This window comes from Sarcophilus harrisii, chromosome 4, assembly GCF_902635505.1.
Source record: "Sarcophilus harrisii chromosome 4, mSarHar1.11, whole genome shotgun sequence".
Classification (NCBI taxonomy): Eukaryota; Metazoa; Chordata; class Mammalia; order Dasyuromorphia; family Dasyuridae; genus Sarcophilus; species Sarcophilus harrisii.
In genome coordinates, this window is record NC_045429.1 from 349,721,890 (window position 1) to 349,739,803 (window position 17,914).

The 17,914-nt window shown below is 37.0% G+C and overlaps 1 protein-coding gene across 8 annotated transcripts in view; it reads right to left on the minus strand.

Moving 5' to 3' along the window:
• TEX14 (testis expressed 14, intercellular bridge forming factor) overlaps positions 1-17,914 on the minus strand; it is a 141,901-nt gene that overhangs the window by 30,622 nt on the left and 93,365 nt on the right. For 7 of the 8 annotated variants that reach the window (XR_004233887.1, XR_004233889.1, XR_004233888.1 and 4 more), the window contains 4 exons: positions 17,073-17,354; positions 13,786-13,886; positions 6,793-6,930; positions 1,919-2,000 (listed from right to left, as the gene is read on the minus strand). Coding sequence is in view for 5 of the 8 variants with exons in the window: in XM_031966493.1 (XP_031822353.1) it covers positions 1,919-2,000; positions 6,793-6,930; positions 13,786-13,886; positions 17,073-17,354 (603 nt within the window). In the remaining 3 variants the exon portion in view is untranslated. The remainder of the gene's footprint in view (positions 1-1,918; positions 2,001-6,792; positions 6,931-13,785; positions 13,887-17,072; positions 17,355-17,914) is intronic. The other variant, XM_031966492.1, reaches the window with a different exon arrangement.

Here is a 17,914-nt window from a genome sequence, read left to right on the forward strand (position 1 = left end):
CCCATGGATGAGGAAAGCTCTGGGCTTAAATTTATTCCTTTGTACAATGAGGGAACTGGATTAAATGCTGTCTAAGTCTTCTTCCAAGTAAATCCTCTGAAATCTATGAATATTGTTGATTTTTACAGATGTAGAAAATGAGATGAGAGAAAATCACTTGCTTAAAGTTATATAAGTAATAAGTAACAAAGGCAGGATTTGGACCTATGTCCCTTCCTTCCAAATCCAGCATTATTTCCAACCCATTCATTTAATAAGTGTTAGATGTAAAAAATAGTTTGGCTAGGTTCAAGTCCAGGCCTGTTTAAATTATGCTATGCGGCAGATGGAGCACCTGAGCAGCCAATATAACAATCTACTCCCCTCCTTGGCTACAACTTGAAATGAAGATTTTAGGATGTAGAGTCACAAGTCCTTCTCCATGTCCTCCTCTCCCCAATTTTACAGAGGAAGAAACTGAAGCACAGTACCTTCATAACTGCTCCAAGTCACAAAGAAGCAAGCAACAGCCAGAATTTGAACCTGATTTGGAAATCAAGGCTTTTCCCACTGTCCTATACTATAATGCACTAGTAGTGTGGGATATCAGACAGGAGACTTTCAACTAGAAAGTCATTTAAAGGCAGGACATTCAAATATATTTTAGTCAAAGCAAGTCATCATTTCTGACAGGCCTGTTCTGCTGTGCTATTTGTACTAAGAAGGGAGTGATCAATCAATGACTTCTTCCATTCTACATCCCATACTTGGTGTGGATGTGCTCTGAGGAGAATTTAAAGAGCTGGAAATGTTCCTTTTCCTCTATTCCAGTACCTAAAATTTCACTACTGGATTTTTATTTCTTTGGGTTTTCCTCCTTCAGAACTTATTTTAAAATCCAATTGAGGGATAGCATGGCATGCTGTTTTTAAAATTTAATTTATATTAGTGACATCATAGAACTGGATGTCTGGAACAAGTAGAGAAAATAATGAAAAAAAAAGAGGAAAAGGACAATAAAGAAAGGGGCAGCCTTAGCTTTCTATTTCTACCTGCTAGCTTCTTTTGCCTTCTAATAAGCACAAACAAGCAGTAACCTGTGAAAAGGTATTCAACTCAGAATTGTCAAATATTTTATGTGTCTTAGATGTAAGAGGTAGAGGAAAAGGAAACATGGATGAAAGAAGAGAACAGATTCAAAAACCACATCCTACTCCTTGTTCAGGCCTGCTGAAGTATGCTCATGGGCATACATATGTACTACACATATAACATACACATGTATACATACACATATATGTATACATATATGTCTATATCTATCTATTAGTGGGTAGGATTCATGCCTCTGAAAGACATTAATACAAATACTTGTATTAAAATCAATCATTCATGCATGTAAAACAAGTTCCATGCCCCAAGCTGCTGACTGTAGGGTAATCAAAAATTGATTTCAAATAAACTTTGGAAATGAATAAAAAATTCAAATGCCATGAACTGATGTCACTCTTTAATGAAGCATCATGCAAAAGATCCAGTTTTGATGAAACATGACTATTTGGGATGAGAGAACAAAAATTCTGGATGTTATTTTGTTCCTAGTTCTCCTAATTGTCCATGTAGTGTTGGACAAGTCACTAAATACCCTCAAGAAGAGGGTCAGACATAGGACTTGACAAAGGGCTGTGTTCTGCTGAACTCTGGGCTGGGAGTTGGAGAGGCTGGGATCCAAGAACAGCTCTGCCACTGACTTTTTATGTGACTGGGTGTGCCACACCTTTAATTAGGGGACTACACTTAGATCTGACATATCCCTTCCTGCTCTCAATCCTTTGAGCCCATTTTTTTTGTTTTTCAAAAATGCTCATCAAAAGTTTTAATTTCTTTTCATTCTAACCTTCTAGGACATTATATAGGAGAAAAATAAGTGATTTCTGACCTGAACACATTTTACCAGAATCTTGTTTTTGGTCACTACAGACTTCTTGTGTGACTTCCAAGTCACTTTCTTCATGAAAAGTCTGAAAAGGAAATAAAATTATTAAAAAGCAACAAAGATATCACCCCTAATTCAACTAAGTATAATCCAGTTCAGCAAACATTTATTCTTCAGTCAACCAAGCATTGATTATACACTTACTGTGTTTGAGGAATTGTGCCAGGCTGTAGGGAAAAAGACAAAAATGGAATATTCCCAGAATTTGCATTCTACTTAAGAGCAAGTACATATGCTGTAGGCAAGTATCTGCAAAATATACTCAGATTTGAAAGTGGATCCATGAATTTACAGATTTAGGTATTCTTTCCAATAATACAAATTACAACCCATCCCTGCCAGCCATCCTGCTCAACTCCTGTCCATGTTTTACAATGAGCTACAAGGGATCCAAAACCTTGAATAATGTCTCTTGACATAGTGAGTACTACTAGTGCAACTGATGTTCACTTTTATCCCTTACCCTTGCCAAATGACTAGCCTCTAATTCTCTTCCTTGATGAAATCTTATTCTGTTCTTCTCATTTCTACACTGATTGTATGTATATGTCTGCTCACACCCACCTTGTTTCTCCATTGCCCTCATCATACAAAAGAAAGATCAAGAGAATGAAGCTTGCCTACCCTCTAGATAAGGGGTCCTCAAACTTTTTAAATAGGGGGCCAGTTCACTGTCCCTCAGACTGTTGGAGGGCCGGAGTATAAGGAAAACAAAAACTTTGCTTTGTGGGCCTTTAAATAAACTTCATAGCCCTGGGTGAGGGGGATAATCGTCCTCAGCTGCCGCATCTGGCCCACAGGCTGTAGTTTGAAGACCCCTGCTCTAGATTATAACACACATTTGGGTGGCTACTCTTTAAGAACTTCTCCATCAGTAAGTATACCTGCAACAAGCAGTACAGGGGAACAGAAAACTGGAACAAGAGTTGAACTGCAGAAGAGTAGGCTGAACTTACGAAATTGCAAAGCTCCTCTAATGACCTCCAAGCTTCACATAGAGACAAAAATACAACTTTTTAATGGCAACATTCTATCTATGTTGCTATAAAGCAGAAAGATATGGAAATAAGTCTCCAGAAAGCAATTTTATTGGGATAGGAGCTGGGTGTGTGTGTGTGTGTGTGTGTGTGTGTGTGTGTGTTGAAAAGCATTATGTGTTTTGAGTTCAGCTTTTAAGGAGACTAGGGATCCTAAGAACTGGGAGTGATAATGGGAGTGTATTCCATGTTTGGGAGACAAACTGGGCAGCCAGAAAAGTGGGGATTGGAATATTTTCAGGGAACTGCAAGGAAGTTAGTTTAGTTGAAATATTGATATACAATGCTGGTGTGTATAAAAAAGCTAGTTGGAATTAAGTATGAAATAATTTAGAGGTGTGAAGTAACCACTGGAGTTTAGAAAATAAAGGAGTCAGCCCTTGCTTCCGGAATATCATTGATAGAAGAGGTGACAGTGAAAGTGATGTAAACTGTGATTTTTGGGGGAAGGGTGGTCCTGGGTTAGAAATCTCAAACCCTCTGGGAGGGGCCCCACCTTCCTCTTCATAGGGAAAACTCCTAGACAGTAATCTTATTTGATTCAATTGGAGATCTTGGCCTGGGACATAATCACTACCCTCTCCTGAGCTGAAAATTAATCCCTCAAATTCATCTAGAGATTGATCCCCAGCTCCGGGCCAAAAAAATCCAAAATAATCAAAGACTGTGTGCCCAAACCTTTGCAAAAGATCTGAACAGGATTTTGCCCACTGATGGAAGAGATTTTCTTTTTGTCACAAATCTCTCCATTCAGGATTGTGAATTCTTTTGCAAAGTCTGCAACACCAGCCAGGGGACCCCATTGCTGTCAGGGGATCTCTTGACCCTCATTTCTCACACCTCAACACAAGGATTGAGGTAGTAAACCTGGATGCCTGGATTAAGTTTCCATTATTCAGTTATAAAATAACCAATAAGTATCAATTCATTAGGTGAAATTTGAAATAATAATATAAACACAAAATGAAAAATTCCTGCTCTTAAGGAACTACATTCAGGGAAAGGATTGTGAGGTCCTAGGTAATTAGATGGGATTGGCAGGAAAAGTTTGAAGTACTGATAAATTACTCCCTGAGGCAGGCAGGAAAAGGCACTGATGGGGATCAGCTCAGCCTTACAGTCCCACCCAATAGAGGGCAACCCTATCTTATTGTTTCCAATCAGAAAGCAAGGTTTCCCCCATCCTCATCCCTGGTTTAAATTTTCCTTATAAATCTGTCCATGCCCTAAATCATCTTAGCTGAATCCCTTCTGGGTTAGATCATCACTTTGTTGTCTTGTGGTGTCTTTCTTCTCATCTCTCCCTCCCCCATTCCATGCCTCACATTTCTTTCTCTAATTCTTTTCAGAGTGCTAAACTCCACTATGGCCTTAAGTCTGCCAGTTAATGGCATACTCCCACCTTTCTCCTTGTTAAATGTGAGTCCCACTGGGGAACTTATCTTTTCCATTATTAATTATTAAAACCTGTTTTCTTGCTAACTATATTTCATATTTACCTCTCCTGGTGTCTATTATATTTGTTTTGCCCATAACCTCTTTTCATAAATAAAAATACCTTTTGACAAGGAGAAAGCCCTTTTGAGTTCTTCACATGTGGGCCTCGTCATTTGTTGCCCATAGTTCACCTCAATCTCATCAGAATTATAACATGTAATTGGAGAGAGCATGATGAGGGGGAATAGGAAATATTTCCCATAGGAGACAAAATCCATATTTGGTGTGTGTGGTGGGATAGAGAACCTGGAGTATTGATAAAACTGTTCCCTAGGACATGAAGAAAGCTCAGAAAGAGATCAGTTTAGCTCACTGGTCCGATTCTCTATGGAGGTAATCCAATCAGAAATCCAATTTATGACAAATCCCTGAGATTAAAGTTTCCCTCTAATTCTACTTTCTATTCTACTTACTAACTACTATTCTACTACTATTTCTATTAATCTATGCCATGTTTGCGGAACCTTCTTGGGTCAGTCCACTAGGATACTGTTTCACTGTGTTTTTCTTCTAATCCTTCCCCCATGCCACATGGTGTCTCCTAACCCTACCATGCTTTATGGTGTCTCTTCTCTCAGACTCCACTTCTTTTAGGATTCAGCCTGCCAGCTAAGGGCAAGCCAAAACCTCATGGGGGATTCCCTTTCTCCTGGGTAATTGTGCTCTTAAATAAACCTACCTTTTGCCAAAAAGAATTGTCATTATGAATTCTTCACATGACCAAACCCCAACATTAGTGCTTACCATCATCTGGTGCTATATCAGCCATATCAACATGAAATAGGAACATTTTGTTAAGTATGTTAAACCGAATATAGCTGCTTGCGTTTTTTTCAAATGCTGACATTTCTTCCCAAGACAATTCCATCTTTACATATGAAAAAAATACATTAGCTTCTAAAATAATGTTTGAGGGTTCCATGTTATTTTCAAAAAAATCAGTATTGTATTTAACATTTCCATCTCCCCAACATATTCACATATTCTCTATCTCCCTCAAGAGTTCTCATTTTTGGAAAGAAAATGATTTTTTGCCTTCCTTTCTTCCAATATTCTTATGCATGAAGTGAATGGAGGGGAGGGATTTATTAAGGACACAAGAGCCAAAGTTGCTGAAGGCTTCTTAAAAACATATCAAGAAGAAGCATGAACTACAGATTATCCCCAAAGTAGGACAAATATTAGCCGATCATAAGCACAAAGCTATGCTTTAAGTTTTTCCAGATCTCAAGATCTTATTCCTGCCCACACCTCTGGGCAGACAGGATGTAGGTTACTCCTCCTTTATTAGCAAACTAGAGGAGGGAGAATAGGAACGAGAAGAGGAGGAACTCTACAAATAAACTTGAAAAATTCACTGAACAAAGACATAAATGGTTGAGTATTGTTGATAAAAAAAAAAAAAATACTGTACAAAATTGGTTCTTTCAAAATTCCTGAGGCAAGGCCTGGACAAACCCCCTGGATTCAAGTCCAAGTTGTATTTCCTCTAAGTGGCAGAACTAAGATAATTTGCTTACTAGCTTTGGTTCAGTTTCTCCATGGAGTCAAGAAGAAGGGTGAGAATGAATGAAGAAAGAAATGCTTTTCTTATTTCACAAGATTATGTTTATAAGAGAATGTAAATCAAAGTGATCATAAAATAATATTTTTAGAATGGTAATTTTTGGAGTAAAGTTAGAACGGTAATTTTTGGAGAAAAGAATCGAGTCTTCAATTCTCAAAGACCTTTTTTTCCTAACATATACTACCCAGAAGCCATAAATGCACATGGAGTTCTAGGAATGTTACACCTCAGTTTCCTTGAATTGTTCTGCCTCAGTCTCCCTGGTGGCAACCCCCCTTCCTGGCCATTTGGACTGAGATAATTTGAGCTGGGTGTCCTGCCCATTAGCATTCCAAAGAGTCATAAAACTCCAGATGGCTTATCTCAAATACTTAGATGAGATCCTTTCAAACAGATTTAGTGTCTCCTAGCCTCTTCCCAACTTATCAGAATTTATGATCCTTGTTCCTTAACCCCAACCTGTCAGAACTGAATTCATGGTCCTTTCCTAGAATCCACTTCCTGCTCACCAGTTCTACCCCACCTTGCCTTTGTTTCCTTGATTGCTGGACCCCTATTAAGAGTCTCTGGAATCCCTTGCTCATTCTTGGATAGTTTGAGACAATAGTCCCATCCACTTGGCTGGCTAAGATGGCTTAGCTGGTCAAAGTCTCCCTCTAATAAATCAGTTTCTCCAGCATTACAGGGAAAATTATAGCTGTCATACTACACCTTACCTGGGATTTAACTTTTACCTTAGCTTCTAAATGTTCTTGAACAGTTGAAGAGTAAAAGTAATCATGATCAGGAGTTAAAAATTCATCTGTTACATCTTCAGAAGAATCTACTGAACGAGGTGATTCCATAGAATGCTCCTATTAATGCAATGATATTAGAAAAAATTTTTCTCATAAAACTAGAAAAATTACAAAATAAGAAATGCTGTCAGTCACAATCACCTTCCTAATGGAATATTATTCTTCTATAAGAAATGATAAGCAGGTTGATTTCAGAAAAGCCTGTGACTTACATGAACTGATGTTGAGTGAAGTGAGCAGAGCCCGGAGAACATTGTACACAGTAACAACAAGATTATATGATCATCAACTGTGATAAACTTGGCTCTTCTCAACAATGTGGTAATTCAAGGCAATTCCAATAGACATGGGATGGAAAATGCCAATTGTATCCAGAGAGAAAACCATGGAGCCTGAATGTTGGTCAAAGAATTTGTATTTTCACCTTTTTATTTATTTTTTTTCTCTTGTGGTGCCCTACCACCACCTTTTTGATCTAATTTTTCTTATACAACATCACAAATATAAAATTTTTTAAAGGATTACACATATTTAACCTATATCAGATTGCTTGTTGCCTGAGGAAGAGGGGGAGGTAAGGGAGAGAGAGAGAAAAAAAAAAAATTTAGAACACAGTTTTCCAAAAGTGAATGTTGAAATCTTTATATGTTTGGAAAAATAAAATACTATTTTAAAAAATCACCAAAAAGTAATCACCCCCTTACAGTTTTGCTGAACTTTTTTTTTAATGAGAAAGCACCATGATGATTTACTGATAAATGAAAATTAAAAAATTAAATGTCAAATTAAAACAAAATGCATTTATAAATTTTTAAACAGAAATTACATTGACATTTATCACAAAAGAGGATTCATTCCTAAGTGACAGAGCTGACAAGTTTCTCCTCCTAATCTCCTCCCATTCTTGAGCCTAGTATTCTTAACAGGAGAGTTCACCACAGCTAGGTTCCTCCAGACATTGTTGCCCTCCAACCACCACAGTATACCCCATCCCATTTCCTATCTTCTACCTCTGGTTCTGAGAACACTATCTAAGGTGACTACTATTCCTAGAAAAGACAAATCAATCAATTGCTTTTGACACCACCCACCAGCTAAATGACAGCTCAGACCAAAATTCACTCTCTCTAGTGGTTTAGTCTTCTCAGATTTTTTTTTGCCTTTGTATTTGTATCCCTGGTGTTTACTAAGCAAAACCCTTAATGTGTTTTCATTCATTCCAACAAAAACTACTATCAATAGCAATTCCTCTGATAATGATAAAACTCCTTTGATAATATTTTCCTCTGGAAATAGTCAAATCTCTCTTCTCTATTTCTTTTAAAGGAATATTAAAAATGAATTTTTAAAATATCATAGTCTGGGGGCAGCTAGGTGGCACAGAAGACAGAGCAGCCCTGAAGTGAGGAGGACCTGAGTTCAAATCTGGTTTCAGACACAACATTTCCAAGCTGTGTGACCCTGAGCAAGTCATTTAACCCCAATTGCCTCAGGGAAAAAATATATCATAGTCCAAGCCTTTGATCAAATCTGGAAGAAAAACCTTTATCAGTCTTTCTTTAATCATCAGTTCTGCAAGGAGGTCCTGCTTCCCTCTATCTGATCAGTTCAAGGATTTCTCCCTTGAAGTAAGGGTAGCAGTGGTGGGGAGGTGAAGTCTGTGTCTAGCGAAGTGTGGTACTAAGAAGCTCTAGATTGAATGACTGAAGAACAGTGCCTAGATACCTAAAAGGATGAAAAGATTTGCTTCTCCCAAGAGCAGTGCTCTCTTTCCTCATTTTCCTGAGAGCTACAGGATATTGATCAAAGGGAGGAGATCTCTTTCATTATTTCACATCACCAGTAACCACTTGGGGAAGATTTCTGGAGAAAAGTGATCAGAGAAGGAATGAGTGGTTTTGGGAAAATCACTCTTCGGGGTTATGTCCAAGAATTATTCTTGGACATATTAATTCTTGGACATATTCTTGTCCTATTATTCTTGGACATAATAATAAATAATTTGTGTTTTTATTTGATGGGGGGGAAATGTCAATCAACCCTGAACCACATAACTATGTTCTATCAGTTTTCCTCTGCTCAAGAATACTGTAAATATTATTTCATGTCTTCTGTTAGTATCTTAATATATCTGTTAGTAAATCAGAGTATGAAAGAACTGCTGATTTTAACATTTTGCTTTCAAGAAGAACAATGATCAGTTTAGTCTAATGATAAATAATGTACCTGAGGTGAATTAACTGTTTCAACTACACCCTACAACTATTCATAACCTTGTTTCTGTGGAGATATTCTTGGCAAGTTCTAAACTATTTAGAAAACCAGCAGGATCCCTTTTATGCTGCTCTCTTGAAGTCTAAAAGGACTTCCAACTACTCTACTTTGTACACTCAATCTAGTTAGAGAAGACATTAACACTTAATTGTGATTAAGTGACTTACTCAACTTATCCAGTTCAATAAACATTTTATTTGTCAAAGGGTAAGGTTAACAAGATTAAATGACTTCCTGACTGCCACCTTTGACAAATAAAATGCAACCATAGTTGTCACACAGGATTTTGTCCCAGTCTTTTAACCTTAGTCCTTAACACAGATTCTTTGAAACATTTGATGTTGGGAAAGGCCTTCTACAGATCAGATTTCAATTGGAAGAAAAGAAAACGAGGGAAGTAGGAAGAAAGAATGGGGGACAGCTAGAGAAAACACCCAAAGCTGAGATGAAGCCATCTAGTAAGGAATAGTAAGGAGGCCAAAGACCTCCTGGATCAAGGATCAAAGATCCCAGTAAAGTCTGGGAAGATAGGAGAGGATTAAATTATGAGGGCTTAGAATCCAAACAAGAGTATTTTGTATATGATCCTGGAGGCCACAGGAAGGTATGAAAGTTTACTGCGTGAGGGGAATATGGGAAGGGAGAAACAGACCAAAACTTTAACATAATCACTTTGGGGATTAAATAGAACATGGATTAGAAAGGGGAGACACTTGAGGCAGCAGGCCCAGCAGGAGGCTCCTGTAGGGCTTGTATCAGAGGGGTAGGAGAGTCAGAGGAGAAAAGGGAATGGGTTAGAGATAGGGAAAGATGACAGGCTTGAATAACACATTTGATATGTAGGAGTGGGAGGGTAAGAGATGATGAGGAGTCAAGGATAACTCCTAGGCTGACTGCCTGGGCTACTGAGAGGATGCTGCTCTGGGCAGTGAAATGAAAGGCAAGAGTTGGGGAGGATTTAAGAGGAATGATAATTGAGTGATAATTTTAGACATACCGAGTTTAAGTTGTGATTGGAGGTGTGAAATTAGAGATGTAAACATGGGCTCTGTAATGACTATAAGCTATTTCCCTTCCTTACAAAGGAGCAAGACAAAGGAGTAACACAACCACCAACCAATTAGAAGGATTTCTGAGGTTCAAGGATCTTTTGCCAATGAACTCTATTTGGAGATGCCTGGAGATTTGGAATTTGGAGATGCCTGTAGCTGTAGCTGTAGATACACAGAATAAGCCTTGATTAGCTCAAGGGCAACCTAGAGCATAAATTGCAGACTTGAGAACTTAGTTGGGAGTTTCTCAACAGTTTGGGCCTGGCTGATTTATCTAAGATGTCTTCTCCCTTAAACTCCCCTCCTCCAACCCATTTCTCTCCCAAAAACCTCCAGAAACTACAATATCTCACCCTTTGAGCACTCTTCTTTGAGCAGCTGAAGAACCATTCTCTCATTGCTTCCTTGTAGGATCTTCTCTCTTCTGCAAATTTTTCTCAGACAATAAGCTGTAATCTGTTATTGGACTGTTTCATTTCATTTCCCTTTATTAACTTGAGGATCTTTTATTATCAGAGACCAGCTGAGAGTTAAGTAGTTTACACAGATTTGAGAATCAGCAAACAGATAATATTATGTCCATTGACCTAATGAGATCACCGAGTGAAACAGTATAGAGGAAGAAAAGAAGAAGATCCAATTGTGTGACAACTATGGTTAAAGGGCATGATCTAGATGAGGATTCAGCAAAGGAAGACAGAGAAATGGTCTAGCTCTGGAGGAAGCCTTATGACTTCAAAAGATTGGGAGTTCTGGAGTCCCTCATGGGAGTTTTATGAACAATGCAAAATTTAAGTGAAGGAGAAATATTCCTATTCAATAGTCCCTCTAAGGATTCTCCTTAAGTACTGATCTCCTGGGGGAAGTATGATAGCAGTTTTATATTATTGCTTCATGTTTAAAGTTTTGTTAATGAATAATTTGTGACTGTTTTAAACATTTCTTTTGAGCTGCTCTAAACTTGGACTATATTACAGAGAGTATATTTTTATTTCCCTTTTTAGGGAAATCTTAGATATGAACTAAACCCAAACTTTAAACTAATTATCTCTAAGGTTCTAGGACGAGAGGGATTTAAAGAGTCAACTGTTTAAAAAAAAAGGAAAGCCTAATCCTTCTCTTTAGGGCTGAGCTTCCCTACTCCAAGATACCTGAGTTCACAATTTTGAGGGAGAGGATAAATACTCTAGCCTCCCTAGGATTGATTATAGGGTAATATACCACAGATACAGTATAGGAACCATCAAGTTTGTTTTCTCTCAAACTGAACAGCAGTATGGGAAAAACTAGGTACAGAACAATATTTCACATCGTAAAACAAGCTTCAAATTTTTATATAACATAGACAAAGTATTTCATCATAAACAATTTAGAGGAGCATGGAAGAAATTTCCCATCAGATCTTTGCATAGACCAAACAAGAGACAGATAGAATCATAGATAGTACACTGGTCAATTTTGATTATATAAAACTAATAAGTTTTTGAACAAGCAAAACTAATGCAACTAAAAGGAGAAGAGAAGCAGGTAAGTGGGGGGAAAATCTTTGGAACAAGTTGCTCTGATAAAAGTTTCTAAAATATATAAGAAACTGACTGAAATTCTAAAGAAAAAAAGGCATTTTTCAATTGATAAATGGTTAATAGATATGAATAGACCATTTACAGAGGAAGAAATCCAAGCTACAACAGCTATGAGGAAAAAAGTGCTCTAAATCGCAATATGGAACTATGCCCAAAGGGCTATCAAACTGTGAATACCCTTTGATCCAGCAGTGTCTCTTACTGGGCTTGTATCCTAAAAGATCATTAAAAAAGCAGGACTACTACTTTTTGTAGTGGCAAAGTGTAAACTGAGTAGATGCCCATCAGTTGGGGAATGGTTGAATAAGTGACGGTATAAGAATGTAATGGAATATTATTGTTCTATAAGAAATTATGAACAGGCTGATTTCAGAAAAGCCTAGAAAGATTTACATGAACTGATGCTAAGTGAAGTGAGCAAAACCAGGAGAACATTGTACACAGTAACAAGATAATGTGATGATCAACTATGATGGACTTGATTCTTTTCAACAATAAAGTGATTTAAGGCAATTCCAATAGACTTGGGATGGAAAGAGCCATGTGGATCACAACATAATATGTGGTGGTGGTGGTTGTTTGCTTTTTTTTTTTTTTTAATTCTCATTTTTCTTCCTTTTGATCTGATTTTTCTTATATAGCATGGTATGTTTAGAAGAATTGCACATAGGGCAGCTAGGTGGCACGGTGGATAGAGCACCAGACTTGAAGTCAGGAGGACCTGAGTTCAAATCTGGTCTCAGACACTTAACACCTCCTAGCCAAGTGACCCTGGGCAAGTCACTTAACCCTAATTGCCTCAGGGGAAAAAAAAAGAAAGGAAAAAGAAGAATTGCACATGTGTCATCTATATTGAATTACTTGCTATCTAGGGGAGGGAGAAAAATTTGCAACATAAGGTCTGGCAAGGGTGAGTGGATGTTGAAAACTATCTTTGCATGCATGTTGAAAAATAAAAAGCTAATTTTTTTTTTTTAAGAAAAACTAAATCACCATTAGAAAATTAAAACAATTCTGAGTTTACCTCACATTCATCAGATTGACAAAGTTGACAAATAAGGAAAATGTCAAATAATACACTAGGAAAACATACATTATCTGTAGAACTGTGAAATGGTCTGGTCATTCTGGAAAGCAATTTGGAACGCTCAAAAAACTATTAAATTGTACATATCTTTTGATCCAGCAATATCATTATTTATCAAAGACATAAAAGAAAAAAGTACTTATGTATATAAAAATATTTCTATTGGCTCTTTTTTGTGATGACAAAGATTTGGAAACTGAGGAGTGCCTTTCATCAAATGGGGAATGGCTGAACATGTTATGGTACATGAATGTGTTAAAATGCTAAAAATTAAAGAGATGGTTATCCAGGAAGAGTTGCATGAATTGATGTAGAATGAAGTGAACAAAACTGGAAGAAGAATGTATGCAGTAATAATATTGTAAAGAAAAACTACTCAGAAAGACTTAGAACTCTGATTAACACAATAACCAACCACAGTTGGTTAACTCACATCCTGATAGAGGTGATAGGATTCAGAGTAAAGATTGAACTATGCTTTTTGAATGCAGCAATGCAGGAAAACTTGTTTTGCTTGATTACACATATTTGTAAGAAGGGATTTTCTTGTTTTCTCAATGGGAAAATAGGTGAGAGAGAATTTGAAACTAAAAAAAAAAAATTTGAGTAGAAAAAATATAATAAAAGGGAAAAAAATTTGAGTAGAGAAAAAAATTTTTTTTTAATTTCCCTAAAAGAGAGTTTGTTTCACCTCCACATTAGAAAACATATGTTATATGTAGACTAACAAACAGAATATTAGAAAGCATCTTAGAGAATCATACAATCCAATCCCCTCCTAATTTAATAGATGAGGAAGTAGAAGTCTAGAAATATTAAGGAATTTGCTCAAAATCAAAATGCCACATAAGGAGGACAAACAAAGGCTTTCTTAGCTCCCTGAGACCTGTCTGAATACTTGTACTCTGTTACTTACACTACAGAACTTCTCAATTCCTTCAGGAGAGTCAGAATGCTTGTGAAAGGCTCCTCCATGTTCTGGATGCTTTTTCTTCCTTGGCAAGTGATGTCTTGTGCCTAACAAATACAACATGCTAGAGATCAAACAAAATCATTCTTCTATACTTAAATTCAAATAAGAAAGTATTTTAAGGGTGATAGGAATGAGCAGACATGCTTTTCTATGACTTGCCTCTGTCAAGGTGGACATCTTGGTCTGATTCAGATTTTGTGGAGGGCAAAGACATTTCAGATTGGTCTACATAAAAAAAGGCATCTCTAGGAATAAAATAACTGTCACCACTGAAGGAGGGATCAGATTCTGAATATCAAAATCTTAAGCCAATGTTTTTTTTCTGTATAAGGATATATGACAATTTTGAAAATGTTATTCTTTGGCTTACAAATGATGATTAAACCACTTTGTATTTCATACTATAATGGTAGGAAAATTATCCCGAGGGGTGTTCAGGTAGTTGGAAATTTAGCTTATAGGCACATAAAGAAGGGGTTGTATTCTTAACCTCATTTTCATGAGTTTGGCTTTTTAAAATTTTGTAACTATATTTTAATATAATTGGTTTCCTTTGTAATATTATGTATATTAATTTTTGCATTTAAAAACATTTTGAGAAGGGGTCCTTAGTCTTCATCTTCACAATATTGCCAAAGATGTCTATGACACATAAAAAAGATTAATAATCTCCAATGTAAAGGAAAGACCCTTAGAATAACAACTCTAAATTATTTTGGCTTTAGATCTGTGAGAATTAATGTGATTTGTTTAGAAAAAAAATCAAGATTAAGTACAAAAATATAAGTGGGCATCTGCTCCTGAACATGGAGTGCCAAGGTGCAGGCTGAGTTTAAAGTACAGTTCAATTCAACTGTTCAACCTACCTATAAAAAGGAATGTATATGGAATCCTAGAACCTCAGAGTTGGAAGCACCTTAAAGATTCTCTTCCCCAACCTCACATCCCATCTCCTCTACTATATCTCTTGCAAATGATAATCCATCCTCTAAAGTCTTCAGTGACAAAAACAAAAACAAAATTGACCACCTCAAAAAGACATCCTATTTATTTTTAAAAGAATACATGTTTTCTGATAAATGTGGAAATATGTTTAGAAAAACTGCACATATTTAACCTATATTGGATTACTTGCTGTCCAGGGGAGGTAGGGGAGAGAGGAAGAAAAATTTGGAACGCAAGGGTTTGCAAGGGTGAATGTTAAAAACTATTTTTGCATGTATTTTGAAAAATAAAAAGCTATTATTATAAAAAACAACAATAAATAAAAATGCAGGAAAAACCCCATGTTTTTAATTCCTTGATTTTATATCAGTCATTTTTACTGCACCACTCCAAACTGAACCTGCTGCCCTTGTAAACCAATGAAAATGATTAAGCAAAAATATGTGATATAGTTACTGTTCCATCTTGGTTTTTGCAAAGCTTGATGGTTAGAAAGTTCACCCAAGAATTTCTCATGTAACTGAATATGGAGTGACTAGATACGGGCTAAGTTTAAAAGTACAGTTCAACTCAACTGTTAGTCCTGGGTATATCAGCCACCCATGAAAAAGAATGTATGTGGAATTGTAGAACCTCAGAGTTAGAAGCACCTTAAAGGTTAAATTACATCTTATTTTTATATTGACCTCATCATTCTAACCTGTCAAGATCCTTTTGCATTCTGATTCTGTCATGTTTCCCATTCTTCACTATGCTAGTAAACTTCCTCACAGAATTATATGAGTAATAGGGGAGAGAAAGAGGAATGGGATTTGCCCAGAAAGAGCCCAATTCTCAGGAACATGCATACACAAGGTTGGAGGCTATCCTAGACCACATCATAATGGATTTCTAGGACAGTCTCCAAGGCTCCTCATAGGAATTTCATGAGGCAGAATATATTGTGCATGCTCCTGAGGATTGGGCTCCTATTAGCCAGTCTACTGATTACATAATCACAGAATATGAAGAGTTGAAGGACCTCAAAAAGCTATCCTATCTAACTCCTACCTTGGTAAGAATTGCCACAACACATCCAATAAGAAGTCATATAGTCATTTCTTAAAGAACTCTCAAAGCAGACCATAATACTTTTGAAAAGTGAGAGGTTTTTTATGTGAATACTAATTCTGCTTCTCCACCATTTTTGCCCACAGCTCCCAGTTTTATCCTTTGGGGACAGGCAGAATAAGTCCAATTTCTCTTCGATAGTACTTTTAATTGGCTAACATATCCCTGTTTGGTGTTTTCTTCTTCAGAATGCCTATACATTCTGTTTATTTAACCAATCCTCACATGTCATGATTTGAAAGTCCTTCATGATTCTAGAATTGAACACCACATTGCTGGTGTATTCTAATTGGTGCACAATACAATGGGAACTTGGGATTCTCTGTTCCAATATATTATCCTTTTCTCAAAGAAGTCTTGAAAACAGTTTTTTTTGGGGAAAGGTCCTGTCACACTGATAACCTCAAATAAGTCTGTGGTTCACTACTTCTACCCAGACCATATATTTGTTAAGTTGGTTTTTCAACTGAAGTGTAAGTCATATTTATCCTTGATAAATTAATTACATCTTATTTTTATATTTATCTCATCATTCTGGCCTGTCAAGATCCTTTTGCATTTTGATTCTGTCACAACTTTGTTATTCCCCCTGCTTTTTGTATAATGTAAAAGTTACGTATAAGAACATCATTTATTCCCCACAGATAAGAAATCTTATTGACTCAATTTAATTTGTCAAATTGCCTTTTTTCAAATGTGCCACACAGAACTTTACTCCAGGTATAGCCTGGCTAGCATAAAATATAGTAGGACTACTATTTCCTTTATAGCAATATTAGACTTCTATTCATATAGCTTAAACTTGCATCAGCCTTTTATGTGGCAGTCACACTGATTTAATTTTTTTCATGTTGTGCTTATGGCTGATTCAAATTCACAACTACTCTTCATAAGAGATGCCACTGAGTCAAATGCCTCCAATCTTTTATTTGCACAAGGCAGAAATTATTAAAGTTGACTCATTTAGGACAAAAGTTTCCATCTGGTAAAATAAAAGATACAATCTCTCTCTCTTTCTCCCCTTTCCCTACTATTTACCTTGGGGCAGGCCCCAGAGGAAGGAATTTGATGTTTCAACCTCACAGAAAAAGCCTGAGACATGCCTAGGGCTGAATATTGATGTTAGAGCATTCACTATAGGTGTGAACATGGGCAGAACCTGCAATCAGACTTACCTGTTACATTCTGGAACCCAGTCTCTTTCCCCTCACTGTCCTCACTGTCCTGGTCATTAAGGATGGTTTTCTCACCCTGGTCCTTCCCACTGGGATCATCATGTTCTCTAGGAGGATCAGCCCCGGGGCAGTCAGAGTGCAATGGTTCTCTAGGAAAAGGCTGCCGCACAGATTCAGAATCATTTTCTGTCTCACTGTCTGAGATGAGACTGCTCTGAGGATACCAAAGAAGACTCCCAAGCTGTCCACTAGCTGCTTTTTCAGCCATTTCTTTCACTTCAGCTAGAACATAAAATAATAAAGTATAATACATCTTTTCATGATGAACATCTAAAATGCATGATTTTTACTATCTGAAGAATGTCACTGCTACTACTGCAATTCACGAATAGAGCAGCACAAAAAGTTATCAAGCTGTGCATACTGTTTGATCCAGCAGTGTTTCTACTGGGCTTATATCCCAAAGAGATCTTAAAGGAGGGAAAGGGACCCACATGTGCAAAATGTTTGTGGCAGCCCTTTTCATAGTGGCAAAAAACTGGAAAGAGAATGGATGCCCATCAGTTGGAGAATGGTTGAATAAATTATGGTATATGAATGTTATGGAATATTATTGTTCAGTCCAGAGTGGTTCTGTTGTTGGACAACTGATCAGAAAGAGATTACAGGGAATCTTTGCTGGAACTGAGTACAGTTGGTGTTTATTGGCAATTTTACTGCCCAGACAGTTCTGGGTTGTAGAGTTTCAAGGTGGAAAGCAGTGTTAGCAGTTGGTCACAAGGGAGGAAGGGCCCTGATCACAAAACAGAGGGGTGCTAATGCTTTAAACTTCAGGGGACCAG